This window comes from Podarcis cretensis (assembly GCF_951804945.1).
Source record: "Podarcis cretensis genome assembly, chromosome: 2".
NCBI lineage: Eukaryota > Metazoa > Chordata > Lepidosauria > Squamata > Lacertidae > Podarcis > Podarcis cretensis.
The window spans coordinates 107,934,274-107,958,518 of record NC_137171.1 but is presented as its reverse complement, the minus strand read 5'-3'; the positions used below and the strand labels follow the sequence as shown (position 1 = coordinate 107,958,518).

At 46.5% G+C, this 24,245-nt stretch overlaps 1 protein-coding gene across 2 annotated transcripts in view; it reads left to right on the top strand.

Moving 5' to 3' along the window:
- The window catches only part of SETD5 (SET domain containing 5), a 63,567-nt gene that overhangs the window by 34,505 nt on the left and 4,817 nt on the right, over window positions 1-24,245 (top strand). Inside the window, exons 8-21 of one of the 2 annotated variants that reach the window (XM_079957918.1) lie at window positions 421-663; window positions 1,082-1,230; window positions 1,420-1,537; window positions 2,007-2,116; window positions 2,370-2,610; window positions 2,800-2,880; window positions 5,077-5,340; window positions 6,023-6,343; window positions 8,579-8,821; window positions 11,469-11,598; window positions 14,991-15,244; window positions 18,851-18,907; window positions 21,296-21,751; window positions 22,259-22,536. In XM_079957918.1, coding sequence (XP_079814044.1) covers window positions 421-663; window positions 1,082-1,230; window positions 1,420-1,537; window positions 2,007-2,116; window positions 2,370-2,610; window positions 2,800-2,880; window positions 5,077-5,340; window positions 6,023-6,343; window positions 8,579-8,821; window positions 11,469-11,598; window positions 14,991-15,244; window positions 18,851-18,907; window positions 21,296-21,751; window positions 22,259-22,536 — 2,945 coding nt within the window. The remainder of the gene's footprint in view (window positions 1-420; window positions 664-1,081; window positions 1,231-1,419; window positions 1,538-2,006; window positions 2,117-2,369; window positions 2,611-2,799; window positions 2,881-5,076; window positions 5,341-6,022; window positions 6,344-8,578; window positions 8,822-11,468; window positions 11,599-14,990; window positions 15,245-18,850; window positions 18,908-21,295; window positions 21,752-22,258; window positions 22,537-24,245) is intronic. The other variant, XM_079957919.1, reaches the window with a different exon arrangement.

Sequence of the window (24,245 nt, the reverse complement as noted above, 5' to 3'; positions counted from 1 at the left end):
AGGACTACTGAGCCCTGCTTATTGGTCATCAGCATGTATGAAACTTCATGGTTATCCTTTGACCCGGTCCAAGATGGTTGTGGCATTATTGTTGAGACAGGTGCACATTTAAAGGACTTTGGTGTGCAAGGCAGGGATGTTGAAGAGCAGAGACGTTGAAGGGCTCGTTAGTTTTCTAAGCGATGTGGTTGGAATGGGCTCAAGTACTGTTGTGCTGGTTACCTGAGGCTACTTGAGTAGAGACCAGGATGGGGAGAATTTTGAAAATGCCACAAAAAAGCTGGCTGAGAACAAGGACCACACAGAGTTAGGTGGTTATTTTCCTAGTTATAGGCTGCTCTGTCACCCACAAGCAGCCCCGGTGCTTTTCACAGAGCCCTTATGCCGTATAGACATTGAACTGACTCCCTTTTGGTGCAGAACTCTCCTTCAGAAGCCCATGCCCTGGATGAGAATACGGCAGAGGGGTGGGAAAACCGCATAAGGCTCTGGACCGATCAGTATGAAGAAGCCTTCACTAACCAATACAGCGCGGATGTACAGAACCTCCTGGAGCACCATCTAAATGCCAATAAAGAGTTTGTGGGCAAGGCGGCTGTGCTGGACACAATCAATAAGACAGAGCTGTTCTGTAACAACACTGTCATTGGCTCTCAGATGCAGGTAAACAAGTAGACCCCAAAGTGGCGGTAGGCCAGTTGGCTGCATGCCAGGGTGGTGGGTCATTGATAAGGCCCAGGTTTGAAAGATGCTCTTTTGCCTCTAGATGCAAGCAAGCTTATACATAGGGGAGAGCAGATAAGGTGAAGCTCGGGGAGGTATGAAACGACAGTCCTTCTCTCCCCGTCCTCCTTTCCTGGCTCATTAGATAAGATTCTTTTCAGGTATAAAATATTCCTGGTCTGGCCAGCAATGCTACCTTGAGCATGTCTGCTACTTCAGTTCATGCATTCTGGTAGACAATTAAATATGGCCAGTGATCTCAGACCCTGGTTGCTCAGCTGCTTTTAACAAATGCAGCCATACACATGGACCTTCCCTCTGCGGTGTGGGTCCTAAATTCTCTCTCTTAACTTGGCAGCTGCAGCTAGGGAGAGTGACACGGGTTCAGAAGCACCGGAAGATCCTGAGGGCAGCCAGAGATCTGGCTGTGGACACTCTTATAATTGAGTATCGTGGGAAAGTGATGCTGCGGCAACAGTTCGAGGTCAATGGGCACTTCTTCAAAAAGTAAGAATGCTGAGCGGTCTGAAAAGTGGAACCGTTTGGGGGGCTGGTGCGGGTGGGAGGTTCCCCACAATCGATTGGTTTTAGAAATGAATATGCGTTATGCGGTGGTGCGTCCAGCGCTCCACGGATGCCTTGTAGGCTTGGCTGTGTTTGCCATTAAGGTTACAAGTGCTGTTCTTTCTTTTTTAGGCCGTATCCCTTTGTGCTGTTCTACTCCAAGTTTAACAGTGTTGAGATGTGTGTGGATGCTCGGACTTTTGGTAATGACGCTAGATTCATCAGGCGCTCCTGTACACCAAATGCAGAGGTAAGTGGTTGCTGTGGTGCTTGGCATTTTGATAGGTGTGAAAATTTGGCTCGTATTGGTTGAGTTTGTGGTCGGCCACGACTTCAAACAAAGATCACCCCACCAGCCCAAAAGTGCTGGATCCTCAGATGAAGTCCCTTATACAATATTGATCCTGCAGAATATTTTACCAGTAGCCTCAGAAGGACAAACACTTGGACGTTGTGGTCTTCAGCAGGTGGAATTATGGTCCATCTGTCCTGCATTCTCCATCAAGTATCCCAGTCCTTGACAGAATTCAGAATTCCCTACCTAGCAAAGTAAATCCTTCCAGTCTCAAATGTATACATCACGTTTCACAACTTGGTTGTTCTAAACTAACAGTTGCTTAAAGAGACTGGCTTTGCTGCTACTTCGTTGAAACTCAGCTTTTGCAATGTGGCACATGCCTGATTTTTGGGATTGTAACGTTTCTGTTTGTGTGTTGAAGGTTCGCCATGTGATAGCAGGTGGGATGATTCACCTGTGCATATATGCTGTTACGTCCATTGCCAAGGATGCAGAGGTCACCATTGCCTTTGACTATGAGTACAATAACTGGTGAGCGTTCTTGTTACTTGCTTATTGGAGACTTGCCCTTCTTCCCTCAGTACTGACCTTTTCATTTGTGCCCCTGCTTTTTGGTTTTTGTTGTCAAATTACAATCTCAGCCTCTCGGGTGGTAAAGGTCATAAATGGGAGCAGTTCCCCCATCTCTTTCCTAGACATTTAGCTCAAAGGTATACTTACATATTGTTTCTCAAGACATTGTGAAGCGATACTAATATATTCTGTGTCTTTTGTGATGGGGCAGCAACTATAAAGTGGATTGTGCCTGTCACAAGGGAAACCGAAATTGCCCTGTGCAGAAACGGAGCCCAAACACTGTAGAACAGCTGCCTCCACCTGTTCTAGACACTCTGATTGGAGCAGAGACCAGGCGTCGGAAAGCTCGTCGGAAGGAGCTTGAGCAGCGGGAAGCTGCATCCGATGAGAACAGCAATCCACAGCCAGAGGAAGTCCCTGAGGGACTTGCTGCAGCCAGTGATAATGAGGTAAAGTCTCCACTATCCTATAGCATTGGGTGTTGGTCACTAACTCTGGAGGAACTTGTTCCCAGAGGGAGTGACTTCCCTGGGCATAGAGCAGCCCCAGCCCCAGTGAAATGCTGGACGTTCACGGTAATTGTCCCATATCTTTTTGCAGCTGTGACTGCTGCTGAGGTCCATTCTCTCACATTTCAGGTTGCAGACAAAGAAGAGAAGCAAGAAGAGGAGAAAGAAGCCACTGCGGATGAGCAGGGAGGTCTCACTCAGAACAGACGGGCAAGTATCTTTTCCTTTCTCTTTTTTGTAATGGGTACAGTCCCTCCCATAGGTAGTGAGTTTTGATGCTGCCTTCTCACACAGTGTTGTCTAGTTAACTAGTCTGATCTGCCTCCCTCATGCCAGCATTGCTGTTCTGCTCCTGTTCTTCAGGGTTGCTACTGTTTTCACTAGCCCAGGTGCCGAGTTGGCTGTGGATTCTGATTATGTGGTTTTAAATAGTGGTTTTCAAAGTGTCTGCATTCAGGGAATCTTTTCCATGTTGGCTTGTCTGCAGCATAGCTGTCAACTTTTCCCTTTTCTTGCAAGGAATCCTATTTGGAATAAGGGAATTTCCCTTAAAAAAAGGGGAACGTTGACAGCTATGGTCTGCAGCAGAACTCTGCATGCTGCAAAGGATTCTGGGACATAGTGTCCATGTTCTGTTCAAGCAGGAAACTGGCCAGATCTGTTGGGCCTCACCAGTGCCCTGTTTGAACTAAGTCTATGCCTGCGGCTTTGCATTTGTAGGGAAGATCAAGAGTAGTGGGTGTGCTGTCTTCAATGACGCTTGTCCACTACAGTGTCTGTCTACTTACTAAGGAAAGCTTTGTTAAGCTTCTGAGAAACAGCAGGATGCCCTGCAAAACAAAGATGCAAAAGCAAGATTACTTGTGGAAGGGAGTCAGAGTTAGGGGCTCAGCAGGCTTGATTCAGGAACCTGTTAAGAAATCTTAACAACCATCTAGGCCTCCCCATGGCAGTGTTAGAAACAGATATAAAAGCTAGGAGCCATATGGCACCTTTTAACCTAGGCTTCAGTTGCCACTACAGAATGCCTCAGCACCCTGCAGATCAGCTGATCTATGCAGCAGCATAACACCAAAAGATGTGCCTCTTTTGGTGCTGTACTGCTCTGTGAATCAGCTGCTCTGCGGGGCAGCGCAGCACCAAAAGAAGCATTTCTTTTGCTGCCATGCTGCCCCATCAGCCAGCTGACTGGCACAGCATGGCAGCAGTGCCAGCCAGCCAGATGGAGATGTTATTCAGCAAACCTGGCGACCAGGTATCTCCACTTTCTCACGAAAGGCTGGTGGCCTATTGTGAAATGCGGCTGGCGCCCTGATATTTTCAAGCACTACCCCATGGCTGTTGAAAGTGAAGTAAAATGGCAGCAGCTCAGATAACAGCAGTTCCTTTTCATCCTTAAACCTAAGAATAGACAGACAAGAAAAGAAGAGAGGTTAGTCAACATGAGGAAGCTTCAAAGGAAGCCTACAGACATAGGAAATGGAAGGTAAACGGCAATAGTTCCTTCCTCCCCCCTTGAATCTTAGCACTGCCTATCCGTGCCAAACAAAAAAATATATCTTGGTCCAGTTAGCCTTACCAGTGTATGTATATGAGGGATAGGATTGAATAGGGTGAGAGATGAGGAAAAGCTGGCATTTTCCCAACCAGCAACACTAGCTTGTTGCTTGTATCACTGTTTTGAATCCCCTGGTGCGTATATTGTGTGAACAGCCATCTTTTTATGTTATTCTAATGGCTACTACTACTGCTTCTTTCTTATTTCCTGCTAAAACTGATATGAGCAGCACACACTTTCATCGGTTGGGCTTCTGTAGCCTTGGAAACAAGGTGCTTTCTTGTCACGGCCTTTAAAAACAAAACAGTGTCCTTTAAACGGTTATACAGAGAAGTGGAATATTCATTATCAATTAAAAAACAGCAACAACCAAACTTTCATTCAAAAGGTATAATTCAAAGCACAGAATATCCTGAGAGGAAGATACAGTTGAGGAAGACCTACAGTTGGGGGGGGGGTTTAGGAAGAAGCAAGTGAGAGATGACCTAGCAAGCAGTTTAATGACTTTAAGTATAAATGTGTGTGGGGGGGGGGGAAACAGGGGTAACACACATTTTAATCCTAGGCACCTAATATTTTCACATGACCATGCTGTTCTGAATTGCAATTGCTTTGAAATCAGTGTATTCTGAGTTGACAGAACTAGCATCCCATGTTCTGTGTGGTCAGTGCTCAGGGAAGTTGATCCACGAGGAATGGAGAGCAGGTCATTATTGGGATGTCTACTAGTTTGCCACTGTTGATCCTGTTGTGTTTCCCCTTCTTCCCTTGTTGTCTGGTCTGCCATTTTTTTTTTTACCCATTTGTACCTGTTCTGCTGACTTGGATTTGTGCTTCGGTTGGGCTAGACCCGAGAAGATCGGAAGGTAGAAGCCATCATGCACGTGTTTGAGAACCTGGAAAAAAGAAAGAGGAGGAGAGATCTCCCATCGGATCGGAGCAGCACAGACGCAGAAGTGGTGGTCACGGCAGAGACTCCAGAACCGGAGGAAGTAAAAGCTGAGCCAAATGAAACTGAGGAGAGCAGTTTAGCTTCAAGTGTTTCTGTGCCAAGTGCCCCTTCCAGTGCCAGCAGCGTTGGAGTGAACACACGGAGGTCTTCACAGGCTGGGGTAAGAAGAAAGGTAGAACTGCCAAGGGTTCAGCCCCAGTAACTTTGGGAATTACAGTGGAATTTCTGTATGCAACTCCATGTTCTTCAGAAAGGATATCCTTCCAGCTACCAGATGCTGGAAGTGTAATTCAACTTTCCTGTTGTATTAAAATGTCCACTGGAATGTAATTATATATTATATAATTAGACCATTGGCTTGATCCAATATGACAATTAGTTGTGAGCCCCTGACTGGTAGCATTTTCAGTGTTACCAGACATGTGCTGGATTTGAAAGAAGTCACGTTTCATTGGGTGTGCTGAGGGCACAAGGGAAGGCGGGGGCCATATTTTGGCATGGAATTGCTACAAATCAGCACAGTTACTTTCACAGACCATGTTGTAGTGGCACCCTTGGACACTTCTTATTGGACTCAAAATATGCCAGCTGGCACCTGTTTGGCAAATGCTTCAAGGGATGAAATCAGTATTCTAGAGGGAGCATTGCATTAAGATGCAAGTAAAACTCCCCCACCCCCCAAAGAATACTAGCGTCCCAGATCCTCCCTTGACTCTCCCTTTACACTCCAGGTATTAAACCTTTACAGATATATTTCACCAGGCTGCTCCTGTTTGAGAGCAAATGTGTAGAGGCGCAGGTTCTCAATAATTCCATAGCTTACACTGGGCTTTGCTCTGCAGGAAACGGCAGCAGATAAACCAGTCTCTAAAACAGCACCGTCAAAACCAGCTAGGCCGCGACCGAAAAGCCGGTTTTCCCGTTATCGGAGTAGTTCTGCACAGCGACTGAGAAGGCAAAAGCAAGCCAGCTCCCAACAGGCTGAGCTCTCTCAAGCAGCTCCAGAGGAGGGAAACGCTGTGAGCACAGTAATGGCGGCGGAAGTCAGCAGCGTGGAGGGTCCAGGAGAAGGGAAGCAGTTGATGGGTTCTGACCCAGCTGTGGCTGCAGTTGCAGGAACACAGGCCAGCCGGGCTGCACTCAAGTATCCCAAAACAAAAAAGGTAAATCAACTGAGGGATGGGCAGGATGTATCTTAAAGGTAAAGGTCCAGTTGCGGACGACTCTGGGGTTGCAGCGCTCATCTCGCTCTATAGGCCAAGGGAGCCGGCGTTTGTCCGCAGACAGCTTCCAGGTCATGTGGCCAGCATGACTAAGCCGCTTCTGGCGAACCACAGCAGCGCACGGAAACGCCGTTTACCTTCCCGCCGGAGTGGTACTTATTTATCTACTTGCACTTGACGTGCTTTCGAACTGCTAGGTGGGCAGGAGCTGGGACCGAACAACAGGAGCTCACCCTTTCGCGGGGATTCAAACCGCTGACCTTCTGATTGGCAACCCCTAGGCTCTGTGGCTTAGACAAACATAAGCATATTGCAGGATGTACAGTGGTGCCCCGCAAGACGAATGCCTCGCAAGACGTAAAACCCGCTAGACGAAAGGGTTTTCCGTTTTGGAGGCGCTTCGCAAAACGAATTTCCCTATGGGCTTGCTTCACAAGACGAAAATGTCTTGCGAGTTCCTGCGGTTTCCCCCCCTCCCCCCCTTTTTCTAAGCCACTAAGCCGCTTATCAGCTGATCCGCTAAACCGATAAGCCGCTAAAAGCCGCTAAGCCGCTAATAGTGCTAATCCGCTAAGCCGTCAATGGGCTTGCTTCGCAAGACGAAAAAACCGCTAGACGAAGAGACTCGCGGAACGGATTAATTTTGTCTTGCGAGGCACCACTGTATCTTAGGACCCTGCAATATGCTTATGTTTGGGTAACAAACACAGTGTGTGGCAGGTTTATAAATTACAACAGGAGCTATACAGAGACTTCAGTGGTACTATCTGAGTCAAGAAGACAAGTTTTGACAATCCTGATTTTCCAAACCCTCCTCCACTGGTTTCCCAACCCTATCAACATTCTCCAGTGAATTACTATCCATTTTCAAAAGGGTGAAAATAATTTTAGCCCAATGAAAAGAAATGGAGGAAAAGAAATGGAGGAAAACTGCTTTTTATGAGATTCCAGTGAGACAGAAAGTCTCAAACTGTGAGCTCCAGGCAGGTTGACACTGGAAAGATTGCAGAACATTTGAGAATATCTGTGCTTGGACCTGCACTTGTCTTATCCCCCCCCCCCCCGAGTAATGGAGATGGGAGGCCATTTTGACCAAGGGACAAAATCGAACAGACAAACAAGTGATTTTAGGGCCTGTGATTTTTGTAATAGTGCACTGATTTTGATAATGGTGCCAGAACCAACAAAAAGGTTTATTAAGTGGACTGCTAAGACCTCCAGCAATTTACAAGTGGTCTGCCAAGAAAATAAATTATATAAAAATTGAAAACTGCTGCAGTAGAAGCTTAACATTCACTTAGAACCATTTGAGGAAAAGCAATCAAGCTGAACTTAATTTTCTGTGGTGTAACCCATCTTAAGCCAAGATCTGTTTTTTAATGGACACTTCTTCAACTCAGTTTTTAATAAGAGGTTCAGAACATGATTTCTAGACCTTTAAAATAATACATGTGGCACTCTTGCAACCCAACAATGGGGCAGGTTTTGGCACCTTCCAGATCACAGGGATTTCTTCCAGGAGGAGGTGATTCATGAGAACAGCAGTTCTCATTGTAAGACCTTATTAATTACACCAATGAGACCTTTCCAAAGATGTCATTGCCAGGCCACTTGTATATATCTTACGCACCAGATTTAAGAGTGCATTTGAGGGTTTTCATTGGGGGGGGGGTGTTATTGGGCCATAACCCAATGGTAGGGCATATACTCTGCCTCAGGTTTCATCTCTGCTATTTCCTACTTTAATAAAGAGATGTTTGGTAGCAGGGCTGGGGAAGTTCCCTGCTTGAAACCATGGACAACTAGGGCCCAGGCAGAGTAGACAGTTCTGGGCCAACCCATTCCCACCTCTCCCTATTGACACTTTATTTTGTCTTATCTTTACAAGTTCCTTGCATAGTAAGACATACAGTGGTACCTCGGGTTAAGAACTTAATTTGTTCTGGAGGTCTGTTCTTAACCTGAAACTGTTCTTAACCTGAAGCACCACTTTAGCTAATGGGGCCTCCCGCTGCCGCCACGCCACCGCCTTGCGATTTCTGTTATCATTCTGAGGCAAAGTTCTTAACCCGAGGTACTATTTCTGGGTTAGCGGAGTCTGTAACCTGAAGTGTATGTAACCTGAAGCGTATGTAACCCGAGGTACCACTGTTTTTCTGTTATTTCTGCTTTCAGTATCTAGTTACAGAATGGCTGAATGACAAGGCAGAGAAACAGGAGTGCCCCATTGAGTGCCCTTTACGTATCACCACTGACCCAACCGTGCTGGCTACCACCCTCAATATGTTGCCAGGCCTTGTCCACTCCCCACTCATTTGCACCACGCCCAAACACTACATCCGTTTTGGTTCTCCCTTCACCCCAGAAAGGCGAAGGCGGCCGGTTCAGCTGGATGGGAACTACAGCTCATGCAAAAAGGTATGTCTGCTTTTGGTTGTGGTCTGTGCGCTTGGCCCAATATTTCTTGGGGAGGGGGGGATTTGAATGTCTAATGAATGTGCATGACTTTCTTCAAAGCACCCCAAAATATGCTTGCCCAGGTTTGGTTTACTGAAACTCTTCCCGGAAAAGAAACATACCACTAAAATTGTTTTAGTTGGTTCTCGTATTTTCAGTGGATGTAGGGAACAGTTTCTCCCTGCTTGCAACACTGCTCCATGACACTTTAAAAATTACAGAAAAGGCACGGTCTTCTTTCATAGGCTCACTAGCTATTCCTAGATGTGAATAGACTATGCACTGCATGTATCGTTAGAAAGACAAGGCTGTGGTGTGCTTCAACTCCTCTACAGTGGTACCTCAGGTTAAGAACTTAATTCGTTCTGGAGGTCCGTTCTTAACCTGAAACTGTTTCTTAACCTGAGGTACCACTAATGGGGCCTCCCACCACCGCCACACGATTTCTGTTCTCATCCTGAAGCAAAGTTCTTAACCCGAGGTACTATTTCTGGGTTAGCGGAGTCTGTAACCTGAAGCGTCTGTAACCCGAGATACCACTGTATTTAAATACAGGCTCTTGCAGGATTTCTTAAAACGCTTTATTGTATGGGTTTAAAAAACTGCAGTCGCTGAAACATCTAGGTAGTAATTGATGCACCTTGCCTATTGGGACTAAGATTCTAAATTAGGTGCACTGTACACATCTTGAATTTTGTGGTTGCCAAGATATTGCTGATTGAGATCTCTTGAATAGAGATAACCTGTGATGATTTTTGGTTAGGTGAGCAGAAAGGAAAGTGCATTTCACACCTGTTTTCTCTCTGCACCCCAAGCTGTAGCTAGACTAGGGAGACTAGGAAAGTCAAGAGTATCTGTTTCAAGAAGGGCTTTGCATAGCCCAGGACTGGGTGTGAGACATTCACCATGATGCGATGCCAGCTCTAGATTTTCCATAGACCTTAGCAAAGTCAAGTTTTCATTTTAATCTTTTGCTTGATTTTTCTAGACTACTAGTTATGTTGTGTGTCTAATGCTTTCTTTAAATGTATTTTTTGCCTTGAGAGGCAATACCTACTCAGAGTCTGCCTAAAGCAGCTTGTTTTTCATGCCTTACAAAGGCAGGATTAATAGCTGGGTTTCCAGAGGGCTCTAAGCTGCAAAGGAATGGCCCATGGACACAGGAATGCCCTGTATGCAGTTTCCTGGGCCTCATGAGCTACCTGGTATAAAACAACAAAACAATCCCCCCACCCACAAAATTGTGTCAATATAACCCCTCAGGCAGATAAACAGATTGGGAGTCTATTCTGGTTTAGGCTGCTTAAGTAATGAAAGTAGTTCTCATAATACATGACAGCTTTTTAATAAAGCTAATATTTGGGTATCTTGCTTGTATTTTGGCAAGTTGCCTGTCAAGGGCAAGGTGGAAGAAAAGGGATAGCAAGCAACAGGGCTATGAGGAAGTGGCTTCTGTCTACTGGAATTTGACTTTTCAGTCTTGAGTGGGCTAGTGCATTTTCACAACTATCTTGAACATCCACAAGGGCTTTGAAACTTGTTTTCCAACAAAATTGTGGGATGGTCTATGCGCACATTTGTGTGGTGAGTCTAGAGCAGCATAGGATGGCCATACTACTGGTCATCTCTATTTCTTCACCTGCTTTGGTTGAATGTATATTCTATGCTGCAACCAGGCCAGAAATGGGCTCCTGACATTTCCTTTTAGAATGGTAAGCATATCTCTGCCATATATTGCTCTGACACAGCGGTATAAGACATATTTAGATTACACCTTCTGCTAATTGGGTCCTGAATCTGGTTCATTTCTCTATGTGAATGTCCTGGCCAGCTAACCCCAGTGTGCTTTTGGGCAAAAGCAAAAAATTCAATTTTGCTTTCCTAAGTTAAGTTTGGAGCATTAATAACATAATCCTGTGTGCTTAATTAGAATTGGTAATTTCCAGATCTGGTTTTACCGTGTGCATGTTCAACATATGAGAGTCTTGGACTAGGTAGGAGTGGCAAGCTGTTGTTTTTATGTTTCCATATGCTAAAATAGTGGTACCTCCCTAGTAAAAAAAAAGCAAAGCAAAAAAGCCGGCTGCTGGCATTCAAATCTTTTCATATAAATATATTGTTCTAGTTCTCATGGCTATGGAGATGCATTTGAAAATGGGCTATAATAGGTGAATGGCTCAGAGTTCAAGGGGATGAAACTTTAGGCCTGCACTGGCTCCCTCTCTCTCCTTGAAGGCTCCTAGCTAAGTTTCCCTAGACACAAGCCTCTGCTGCCCTCCCTGCCTTATGCCATTTCCTTCTCCTACTGCATCATCATTTGCCAGTTAAAATATGGGCTCAGCCTAAAACATGTATATTGAGTGACCTCATGGAAAATGCATAGAGGCATCACTTATTTTCAGTAAAAACAACAACTTTGAGTTGGGGTACAGGGTGTAAACGGCCCCACCCATAAAGCGATTGAGGTGAAAACAGTTCCTCCCCAACCCCTGGGGGCATTGACCTATAACAGATGGAAATTGCTGAAAGTGGTCTGTTGCAAGTCGGGGGGAGGGGGGACACTTTAAGTGGGAGCCTGTGCATTATTGAGCAAGGTTTGTTTTTGCAGCGTTGGATGAAGCAGGCTCTGGAAGAAGGGATGACTCAGACCTCAGCTGCTTCCCAAGAGAACAGAACTCAGAGTCTATACCAAAGCAACGAGAGCGGTAGCACTTCTGGCATCTGCAAGGAAAACGCAGGTTGGTTGAGAGGCCTCCATGTTTCAGTGGTGCACCGTGGATGTCGTTTCAGTTTTCCACTCCTTGAAGGGCCAGTTAGAAAGCAAGCAAGCATAATTGCAGTCAATAACTCTACATAACTGGCCTCCGTGCACTAACCAGTTTATTCGTTTGTTTACTGCATTTATATCTCACCTCGTTCTCCAAGGAACTGGAGGTGGTGTGCATAGTTATTCCCCTCCTCATTTAGTCTTCAGAACAACCATATGAGGTAGGTTAGGCTGAGAAGCAGTGACTGGTTCAAGGTCACTCAGTGAGCTATGAGCAATAATAGGTACAGTACACATAGAGTTGCGTAGTGTGTTGCTATCCGTTGACACAGGCAGCTGCTGCCTCCTCCTCCTCCTCCCCCTCCTCCTCCCCTTCTTCTTCTTCTTCTTCTTCTTCTTCTTCTTCTTCTTCTTCTTTCCTTCTTGTTATTTCCCAACAACTCAGGAGCTACAGTCTTTGGCCCAGGGTTTGTGATGGACTAGAGCTCAGAAGTGCCACCCTCCTCATTGTATAACATCCTGTCCTTCACAGCTCCTCAGGTCTCTAAGGTGGTTATAGCGTGGGGCTAACACCAAGGTTGTGGGCTCGAAACCCATATGGGCCACCTTCATATTCCTGCATTGCGGGGGGTTGGACTATGAACCTGGGGGTCCCTTCCAGTTCTACAATTCTGTGACTATGGCACGGGCCTGTTGCCATTCTGCAAATATCAATCCACCTGTTAGCCTGCTCTTGAGGGAAAACAAACAGAAAAACCGTACAAGCTGCATGAATGGTGTTTCTTTTGCCGGGTGACTACTCATTCTGACATTTCCCTTGCAAAGGGTTGCAGGGAGGAGAGTAAGAACGGGATCCTCCTTTTCCAAGATCAAGGGAACCCATTCCCCTTTGGGCTTCATCTAGAAACAGAGACCTTATTCCCATGGAGGAAGTGCACTGCACCAAACCAAGTGCCGCCGCCTTACCCCACTTGCTGGGAAAATAACTGGTTAAAAGAGTAGGCACCTGGTTACAGAACAGCCACTCTCCAGCACTGGAGCATACATCTGTGAGCAAAGCAAAAAGACAAGTTTTAAAAACAGTAACTTTGCATCTGTCTTTGCAGAGGAAGAGGGTGGCGATCTATCCAAGTCAGGGATCAGTTTTCCAAGGACGCGAGACGAGGCCCTAGGCAGTGTACAGATAACTGTGTGTTACACAAAGGTTAGAGGCATCGAAAGCAGAAAAAGCACTAGTTATGGGCAAATTGCAATTTTAGGTGGGGGGGGGGAGCAGAAAAGGCTCTTCTAAGAGGCTTCTATGGGTTGGATTCTTTGAGTTAAAAGTTGTCCAGTGGCATTTCTTAGGACCATGAAATCATTTGGCTTTTGAGGGTTTCTTGCAAGTCAGATTAAGTTCTGTCACAGGACGTAAAGAAGTGCTGGGAAGGGCAGGCCTATTCAATTCCCTTGTTAATAGGGTGGCGGGAGAGAAGAGAGGTGCTGTCGTGGCTTGAGAAGGAAGGGAAATTGGGCGGGGGGGGGGGGCTGTGTACAAGATTATTATGCAAGGGACAGCTCACATATGCAAGTCAGCATCTTGGGGGAACAACTCAAGAGTGTTTGCAGCGGCTAGTGAAATCAATAGTTGTGGGGTTGGGGATCTAATCTACCAGCAAAAACTTGGCAAATGACCTCCCACTATCCACTTACAACTATCCCGGGGCTGCTGTTAGGCAAAGGTTTGCATTGTATGTTGAAGGGTAGAGCATAATCTTATCAGTAGATGGATGGAAACACTGGAGCAGCCCTACTTCCCTTGGAATAATTGGCTCTCACTGGTTAGAATGCAACTGTGGTTTTTTGGCCAACAGGTTTGATATCTGTCGATGGAATACCGGCTAATAGAGGTTCCCTTTGGGATGCAGGTGGGCAGCCTGCAGCTCTGAGCCAGATTCCATTTGGCCTGATTCCATTTGTGTGGCAAGGAAAGAAAGAGGAGTAGAGTGGACACCTTGACCTCTGACCCCACTCTCACTTTTGGCTCAGGCTCCATCCACCACCAATACAGTGGTACCTTGGGTTAAGAACTTAATTCGTTCTGGAGGTCCATTCTTAACCTGAAACTGTTCTTAAACTGAGGTACCACACTAGCTAATGGTGCCTCCCACTGCCACCACGCGATTTCTGTTCTCATCCTGAAGTAAAGTTCTTAACCAGAGGTACTAGTTCTGAGTCTGTAACCTGAAGCGTCTGTAACCCGAGGTACCACTGTATGTGACTCCAGCAGATTACCCTCCAGGGCATGTGACCCCCAGCAGAAAAAAGGCTGCCTGCCCTGCTTTAGACGTTCTACTGATAGTGTGAGGGGTGGCTTACTGATGAGCAGCTACTTTGCAGCTGGGAAAAGTGTTTCAAGTTATCCAACTGTATGAGTGGGCGAAATAAGCCTTGGTCTATTGAGAAAGAGAGATTAGCTTGTGTGTGCAGATGCAAAACACTCCAGTTGAAGGAAAGTGGGGGCTTCAAAGTTCTCTTTTGGTCTTGCCATCAGTAGCTGGTCTCTACCCTAGCAGGAGACTTGCTGCTGCAAGGGTAGTGGAATTTGATAAAATAAAATTAACAAGGACTCATCGATGAAGATTGCTTGGTGTCTGAGGATAGAGATAATAGAGCAGAATAACCCTTTTACTGTACTTACGAGGATTGATTTGAAAGCATTGGGGACAGTAAAGAGTGCAGAGAGGGAGGCCTGGATGTTGTCAACAGGAAACTTAATAGGGGGACTTGTGGGCATTACTGGATGTTTCCTGCAAGGACTAGTTCTTGTTCCGACTTGTTTTGAATCCTTGCCAGATTACCCATCAGCCTAATGAGTGCAAGGAAGATGCACCATTCCTAGCTCAGGAAGACTGCAGGTAAATGAAAGGAAGCTTCACAAGGAAGTGATGCAGCTGAATGGCAGAGGGAGAGGCTGGGGTTATCACTTTCTGGGCCACGACCCTGTCTTTTGGCAAAGTGCATACTGCTGTGTTGGTGGAGATGTATGGAGGTGATGTAGAGAGGCTTCGATTTTGGAGGACCTAGACCTTAACAGGTGTTTTTATTAGCTTGTCGGTTCCTTTTGGTTTGGACCCTTTTTTTTATCTCAGCGAGTTCCCTTGAGCCCTGAAATTGCCCCCCTTTCTTACCTTCCCCTGTTTTGGTAGTTCTCCTCTTTGGAGAAAAGAAGGGTTCTTTTTTATAGAGAGAGAGCTGAAGAGTTGTCACTATGGCAAAAACCAGTCAAAAATTTAAAGATTTGTGTAGGGGGAGTAGATGATGAGCGTAGATTGCGGCTTTGTAATGGTAGAGTCACTACCTGGATTCTGTGTTGCCTTTCAGATTTCCTGAGCCCCCTGAAGAAGTGGAAGTCTCGCTATCTAATGGAGCAGAGTGTTACCAAGTTATTGAGACCGCTTTCTCCAGTCACTCCCCCACTTCCTGACCCCTCGGTTCCAGATGCGCTGAGCCCACACCTCACCACGTCCTCCTCATCTATGCCAGGAGAGGAGGAATGTCGAAGTAGCTGCGGTGTGATCTTCTCACCAATTCCCTCCTTGGCTGCTAGTCGTTGTAATACTCCACTACAGTTTGAGGTAAGTTGGGGGGCAGGATGGCAGCTTTCCCTGCAGACCTAGGATGTATGCATCAAAACTGGAAAGACACAGGTAGACCTAAGAAATGAGCAGATAGGTTTTTTAAAGAATCCTGTGTATTCCGAGAATCTGGCACCTGCAGATTATAAAGTCCCTATTCTCCTTTATTGTTATGCACAGTAGATGGATACTAGAGTGTGCAAAGGGTTACCAGAAACACTATTCCCTGCCCTCTGATTCATTTAATCTCAGCTTCCCCACCCCAGTAGCACCCAAAGATGCTGTCAACTTCTGGGCTGCTGCTCTCCTGCATTCACCTCTTAGCAAACTCTAAGCTTTGGAGAACATTAGCTGTTTTGCATCCCCAGAATTCCCCATCTGCATGATGTGTTTCCTGTTCTTCTTACAGCCATTTGCCTCCCCCTATCAAAACTTCTGTAAACCTTTGTAGTGCAGTGCAGGTGTGAGTCATGCAGGTAGCCTCTGTTTTGCAGTTTCCCTCACGACAAGCACATGCCAGTGCTTTCATTCTGAAGCATCCCGTTTTCTTACTTTTTATTGTGTCCCATATTTGTGCTTGGGGTGGAGTTGGAGCTTCCCATTCCCATTTTTCAATATTGGTCCACTAAACTCTTTAGGTCTGCTGCTGCCCCTTAGCAAATCTCCCTGGAAATGTCTATTCTTTTGAAAGTTGAGATGACCACAATTTGGGATTCTGGACTCTCGATCTTCTGCTATTCTCAGCTTTCTGCCTAATTGTATGGGCTTTGAGTCTGGGCTGTGCATTTCTGTACCCATAAGAAAACGATATTGCACCGAGACAACCCAGACTGTTGTAATCCAGATTCTGCAGCTTCTAAAACGGTGCAAATCGGAAGCCTTTGCATGATTTCTCGTTCTTTGCAGAATTCTACTTCTGTTTATTTTTTATTTAACGAAATGTATGTACCGCTTGATTGTAACATAACCTCTAAGTGGTTTACAAGGAGGATTTATTCTGCTGACTGGGATGGCAACTCTTAAGCCGCTTTAAATCCTGCTCACCAGCAGCCCTGACTCCTAAGATTCCATCAGGCATTGCTCACTTATTCTCAAGTGTAGCTTCTCAACCATAGTTGCTCCTTTGAAAAAAAAAAGAGAAGAAAAAAATTCTTAAGCTGAATTCTGTGGCTGGTGTCCTGTGGCTTTTCTATACTTCCATATAATTGTAGCATTTCCACCACCGCGTTTATGGCCCTGCTGCTTGAGCGCAAGTAGGTTGGCCATTATACAGTGCCTGATCATTAATTTTGCTTACTATCCAAATGGCAAGATCCCCAATCACTTTCCCAGTGCCTTTGGATTCAGGTCTCGTGGGCTCCTGCACAGTTAGGCCACTTCCAGTTCTGCACGGAAACAGAGACAGGACTCGTTGGGCTGGGGGGAAATGCAGAATCGTGGTGTTGCCAGAAGCCACAGAAACTTGAGTGGCCTTAGCTGCACCAGTCTTAGTGAGACAGTGGCATGGGATGTCACTAGGACTTTGTATCTTGAGACTGGACGTTGGTCCCAATTTGCACTCCTGATTTGAAGCGGCACTTAAGGAGTGTTGGTCATAGCAAACTTCAGTCGGACTTCAAAGGTTTCTGCCCCGGGTAAGAAAGTGAGCGGCTTCTGCTGCTGTATGACTGAGTTTTCTGCCCACCTGCCCCTCTTTATGTGTGTTGCAGGGAAGGAGCCTTTCAATGTGTTAAAGTTTCTGCCACCCATTCTCCCCAGTTCCCCTGTGTTGAGGCTTCCCCTTTTCACACCATTCCACTCATTCATGACACGTTATTTATGTTTCCTTTAAATTATTTCCTGCTGCATTTCTGCCCAATCCATAATTGTCTTTCTAAAAAAGGAAGAAGCAAGTTAAATAATAGTGCATTGTTAAACAGCAGATAGAAATAGTTCAAAGCAGTTTGAGCAGCCATCAAGTTGAGCCTACCTCCTATAAAATCAACGGTGAAGCTATAAAAAGTTACAAAAAAACCTCAACCACACAAAAACAAACACAATAAAAAATAGCCCAAAGCGCCGAGGGCCTTCTGGAGGTTCCCTCACTGTGAGAAGTGAGGTTACAGGGAACCAGGCAGAGGGCCTTCTCGGTAGTGGCACCTGCCCTATGGAACGCTCTCCCAGCAGATGTCGAGGAAATAAGCAACTAACTTACTTTTAAAGGACATCTGAAGGCAGCCCTGTTTAGGGAAGTTTTTATTGTTTAATGCTGTATTGTGTTTTTAACATTCGCTTGGGAGCCGCCCAGAGTGGCTGGGGAAACCCAGCCAGATGGGCAGGGTATTAATAATAACATTATTATTATTATTATTATTATTATTATTAATTTCCCAAGCTTGGGAATTCAGCTGTTGTTGAACTGCAACTCCCAACATCCCTAGCTAGCAGGACCATTGGTCAGGGATGATGGGAACTGTAGTCCAAAAACAGCTGGAGACCCAAGTTTGGGAACCCCTGCTCAAGAACATATTTCACTGTGCTTATGTGGTTTAGAGTTAAACCAGTCTTTCTCAATTCCATGTGCTCTCGATGTTTGAAGTACATATGCCATCAGCCTAGGAATTGTAGTCCAAAGCATTTGAGGAGCCCCGGGGTGGGGAAGGGTAGTTTAGATAAAAGTGGGTCTGTGTCTCATGGGCTTCTGCGCTTAGGGATCTGAAGCTGTCTTACCTTGGAAGTGTTCAGAAGCTCAATATTTAATCAGTTTTTGGTGGGGGTGGGGTTGAGAGAGAGAGAGAGCAAGACCCAAAGTGACTTTCTTGGTAAAAGGATTTATGGCATGGCGACATCAGCTTAATAACGGGGTTCTGCCATGTGTCACTGCTCTTTTTGCCCCAACCAAATGTGGCTCTCAAATGGCTGCCTGACGAGACATGCTACATCTGGGGTAGAGCCACCAGCCAGCATAACCCAGTAGATTCTGAGGGGGCGGGTCTCCTCCTGCAGCTCATGTTATCCAGCACTGCATACCTCAGGAAGGACCCTCGGTTTACGGAGGAATAGAGAGATGCTTTCATGCAACGTTGCAGTTCCAGGTATGGAAGCATCTCCCATGCTTCATGCCCACCTTCCCTCAAGGAGCTAGTACCATAATTTCATATCCACTGTATCTCAAGGAGCAGCCAGCTGAGGACTTTCTACATGATGCCTTCACCTTTTAGTCCAGTCTGAAAGCAAGGCATTGTGGGTAGAGAGTGATACGCCAGCTCTCATCCGAGTGATGTGGTTCGTGAGGTGTTGCTGGTTGGCCAGGCATCCTCGGAACGCAAGGCAATGGAATGATCTCCAGTTTCTGCGCTGTCCTTTCATCCGGATACTAAAGTTGTAGCATGAGACACAGTAACTCCATCCTGTTTTTTTTCTACTCTAAAATCCATGTAATGTGTTCACTTCCCCCTAAGTGATGAGGCCACCCCTTTGATAGTCTCTTATCCTGCCCCCCACCCCCCGCAAATAGTTGTGGCTAACCTCTATGCTTGTTTCTTTTCTTTTCTTTTTTTTACTTCATTTTATTTTGCTTCTTGACTTGTAAAATTAGATGAATAACAAGATGCTTTTCCCTCCTAGAACGTATCCTCCCCTGAGAGTTCCCCTGCGCATAGGCCCGAGTCCCTGTCGCCCGAGGTAGTTATCACACCATCTCAATTGGAGGCGGAGAGGGTGTGTAGTTTGCGTGGTGAGCGTGTGTGTGTGTGTGTGTGTGTGTGTGTGTGTACACTTGGAGGGAGGAGGGATAGGGGAAGCAGTGGGTGGGGAAGAGGGGCTAGTCAAGTCAGATTCCTTTGTTGTTGAAGTTGAGCATTGAGTGGTGAACGAAGGGAAAATGCCAACCACTTTCCAGTTAATTCTTCTGAAGTAGCATTTCCTGGGGAGTGGGAGAGAGAGAGAGAGAGAGAGGGAAGGGAAGGGAAGGGAAGGGAGAGGAGAGGAGAAAATGAATCAGACTCTTTTAATTTTTGGTGGCTGGCCCTGGGCCTTGCAACCACTGTGCTGTGTGTTTTATTGAACCCATCTTCTTAATCCATTGCAGCATAGACAGTCCTGCTCCTACTCTGTGCCAAAAGTCCACATTCTTCAAGATACAAACTCTGCGGTCAGATTCAATTGTGCAACTCGATAAGCATAATGCAAAGTTAATTGTTTTGTCTGGTGGAGTTTGGAGTCTGAGGCCAGAGAGCGATATGGCTCCTAAGAGGGCAAGGATGGCTATGTGGCTAGAGATAATTTTCGGGCAGGATTTGTTCTGTTTTTGTTTTTAGGCCATGATTGTTTTACAGCAAACTGTTTTAATGCATGGCTTCCACCAAAAAGCAATGTAACACACTTTTATAAAACAAATGCATAGAGCCCAAGAGGAGAAGGGTTCTGAAACAGGACTAGAAACTTAGGTCTAGCTTCCCAGAAATCTAGTTAAAACAGTGTGCCGGGTGCCACAGTCAGTCTGGAACTGCAAAAGGCCAACGGCCCTCAACCTGAATGTCTCAAACAAGTACCAAACTGGGGAGTTGCTCACTGACGGCTGCCCTCCTGGATAGCCAAAAAGTGCCTGGACTTTCCAAAGCATTAGACACAGCATGATGAGAACTCCCATTTAGCAGACTGGTAACGTGAAGTTTTACCGGGCCAGTAAGGTTGCATCCCTCCAGTCTGTCCTTCTCCATCGTGAAGAGTAAAATGGATTGAAGGCAGCAGCTCATAGGATTCCAGCAGAGGCTTATGGGTACCTTCATGCCTTTATGCATTTGTACTCTCCCCCTCCCCCCTAGTTCCCTAAATCTGCCACGCACATCTTTTATGATGTATGTATTTGCACCCACACGACATTTTGTGCATTTCAGTACACACAAGCATGCACACCTTTCCTTGCCTAGAGATCATGTGAAGGAAAGGGGTGCGACGCAGCTCTTAGGTTTGTCTGCTTTCACTCCAAGGTAGCAGGACAAGAGAGCTTTGTTTTGTAACCCTCCCACCTCCAGCCTATCAAACAGAGAAGCAGCACTTTGTGGAGCGGGGTTATACCCCCCTTTCAGTTTAGGTGGTCAGGCTGCAAGCATAATGTTGGGATGCTGTATCTAAACACCACCATGCCAAAAATTCAAGATAACAGCAAAAGGGATAGAAGCTAATAATGGACATATCTGCAAAGCTTGAGGTAGGCAGTGCACTGTCAACAGTTTTCTAAGTTGCAGAGCAGGAATGAGCTATGCAGTATGGTTTATGTTCGTTGGTCTTATTTTGATGAGAGTACAGAGGCTTTTGTAAATCCTTGACAGCTTGGACAGGGATGGGAGTTATTGGGGGCAGAGGAAAGTTTGGGAGCAGTGCAGGGTGCCAAAGATTCATCCCCATTGAATGGGCAGCTCCTCTCCCAATTGCTTTTTAATATAGCCACCACCCACACTTTTTTTAAGGGCCTTTTAATAATTGGAAACCTGTTAACCCAGGATTCTGCCCGTGGCTTGCATGCCATCCTGCGAAGCTTAGATTCTGTCACGAGTGCTTGTCAGTTCTCTTCTTCAGAGATTTCTGAATGCCGTGAAGCGTGCTTGCAAAGTGTGCTTGTGACTAGCTTTACAACAAAGAGGTTGGTGGATACGAGTACCTGGTGTGTGGTGCCTTGAAGTTTTCCTTGATTCTTCACCTTTTATTGAAATGGTTGTGACGTTATATGTTAAATAGTGACCTTGAAAACACACCGAGGCTCATTTGAGCCACCAACATCTCCATCCACGAGGGGGAGGGACCCTGCAAATTTAATTTGCCTCCAGAAATTCCGCAGAGGAAGAGAGCGACTATGCAGTTAGGGGGGGGAGAAAAAACCCAGGCAGAGCGGAGAGCAAAAGACTGGGAACAAAGAGTGAGAAAGCCGTATATGTGCTGTCCGTGGGAAAGGGGGTCTTTCCTGAATTAAAAGTCTTTTTCTCTTGTCTGCCCCTTTCACCTTCTCTACCCTGTCTTGATATCCTCTCCCTCACCCGCCCCCCCCCCCGCCCCCTTTGTTGGTCCTTCCAGCTCTGCCTCAGGACGGACCTTGACCTACAGAAAGCAGGATTCCTGGATGCCAGCACTAACAGCTGTCCAGAGAAGCCCTCCTTGCTCACTCCAGGGCATTCTGACCTGGCATCCCAGCCCTTGGAGACCAGCTTCCCAGGAAAGAGTGGAGAAGCCCAGGCGCTGCTACGAAGTTCTGACCAGGCTTTTCGGACAGAGTTTAACTTGATGTATGCCTTCTCCCCTCTGAATGCTATGCCTCGGGCAGACGGATTGTTACGAGAGTCTCCGCAGATAGCTGACGGGAAGCTTCTGAATCCAGACAGGGGCTGCTGCAGTTCCCCTGCGGAGGGATACTTTGGCAGGCACGAGCAGGCGCTTCTGAAAGAAGCCGCGCACGGACCCTTGCCCCCCTGTGGCGAGAAAACCTGCGAAGGCGTTAAATCCACACCCCAGAACCCTCCGCAGAGGAAAAAGGCAAGTATCCGACATGAGTAACACGAGCACAGTCGCTCCAGGGAGAAAGGAAGGCCTGCCCGGTGTGTGTGTGTGTGTGTGTGTGTGTGTGTGTGTGTGTACGCGCTGGGAAATTTGTACAAGAGGAGGCAGCCTGGAGCCTGCTGAGAGACATGCAGACTCTCCATTACTTGGTAGGGTGAGCAGCTGAGGAATCTTTCTTTGGTGGGAACAGGATGAAAGCACACATGTTCCCTGGAGGCTCAGAAGTCCATGCAACAGGGTGCGGAGTCTGTTCTTAGAGGGTGGTTCTTATCTCCGCTTTGTGTCTGTGTGACCTGGAGGTCTGACTTTAGGTTTCCTGCTGACCATAGCCTGGAGAGCAGCTTCCTTGCACCAGCACAAAAATGTAGCCCACAGTGCATTGCAGCAGGTGCCTTTTAAGCGCATGCACGCACACACACACACATGCATGCGTGTTGAGTCACGTCACCTGCCTGAAGCTGATGATAGCCATTTCTCTCTTAGGTATCCCTTCTGGAATACCGCAAACGAAAGCAAGAAGCCAAGGAGGGAGGGGATTCCTCTCGATGCACAGGGACACCCACCCGGCTGAGTGTCAGCTGCTCGGGGGCAGATGTGGATGCTGCTGGCCTCGTGCAGGGCTCAGGGGCCCACACCCTGTCTTCTCCACAGCATGGCTTCTCCCCCTCTCACTCTTCTTCGTCTCACCTGGAGGAAGTCAGCCCACCAGAACCACGGGGGACCACGCACAGCAAATCCCAGGACAGCATCAGCAGTAGATGGTGAGTCTCAGGAAGCAAACTATGGCAGAGACACGTGTTGTTTCTAGGAGTTCCTCCCTGACAAGAGGAGAAGAGATAAAAATGTTTATGCCCTGTGCCGTGTCTTGCCTCACTTTGGTCTTAAAGGGCAGGATGATAACCTCGATAGCGAACTTTGAGCACAGAGAGAGCACTTTTCACAGCCCTCCCTTACTGTGGGCTGCAGTCTGCAAAGAGCCACCCTGCTGGATTTGACCAAAGGCTTGTCCAGCATTGTTTCCCGCAAGGTAATTTCAGGAAACTTACAAGGAGATCAGAAAACAACAGCCCTTTTCTCTTACTCGTCCCAAGCTTCTGGTATTCAGAGTCCAGTTGCCTCTGAATGCAGAGGTTCTGTTAAGTTATCATAGCTAATTGCCATTATTCTGCTGTCAGTGAACTTACAGAACTTGGCTTCCCAAATTTTTGTTTTTACCTTGCCACATATTGATACTGCTTCTATAAGCAAGTTGCAGCACTACAGTGGTACCTCTGGTTACGTACTTAATTCGCTCCGGAGGTCCGTTCTTAACCTGAAACTGTTCTTAACCTGAAGCACCACTTTAGTTAATGGGGCCTCCCGGTGCCACCGCGCCATTTCTGTTCTCATCCTGAAGCAAACTTCTTAACCCGAGGTACTATTTCTGGGTTAGGGGAGTCTGTAACCTGAAGCATATGTAACCTGAAGCATATGTAACCTGAGGTACCACTGTATGTTGTAAGCCGCCCAGAGTGGCTGGGGAAACCCGGCCAGATGGGAGGGTTATAAATATCATCCTGAAGCAAACTTCTTAACCCGAGGTACTATTTCTGGGTTAGCGGTGTCTGTAACCTGAAGCATATGTAACCTGAAGCATATGTAACCCGAGGTACCACTGTAGTAGCATCTGAGTTCAGTGGTTCCAAAGACTGTGGTCTTTGTTAGATCTGCTGTGCTACATGCTCTCGGGAGTTCCAGCTTTTCTGCCCTTCGCAACTAGCGGGCAGTGGTGGGGCAGAGCTGTTTCAGAGTGGGGGGGGGGTTAGAGTCCTGTACACTCAAGCTTGTTACGTTTCCTCCTGAGGACCTTCCTCTACCTTTGCGTACAAATAACTGACCTTTTCTGCTGCATCAGCTATACTGGGGACAGGCGGTGACTTCGAATCACAAGCCATATTTACACAAGAACCTCCACAGATTTGCTGTGCTTTGCAATATCGGCACACAGGTTTCATTTTAAAAGAAATGAAGTTTCCATCTCTCTCAGTTGCCAAGGAACTGCTTTTGCAATCTAAACAGATGGGCTCCTCCTCCTGTTAACCCTGCCCTGCAGGAAGCTCTTGCTAGCCGAAAAAAAAGCAGCAGTAAATATGTACATTCCTTCCACATCCCCACCCATATATATATATATATATATATATATATATATATATATATCTCCTCATTGAAGTGTGACCACCTGTCTAGCTCATTTTTGCAAATTAACTATAAAGACATAAAATATGCAGATTCAGTGGGAGGGAGGGATCTAGTGCGTAGGCTTTTTGATTTCAATACTTGAAATACAGTGGTACCTCAGGTTACATATGCTTCAGGTTACATACGCTTCAGGTTACATACTCCACTAACCCTGAAATAGTGCTTCAGGTTAAGAACTTTGCTTCAGGATGAGAAAAGAAATCGTGCTCTGGCGGCACGGCGGCAGCGGGAG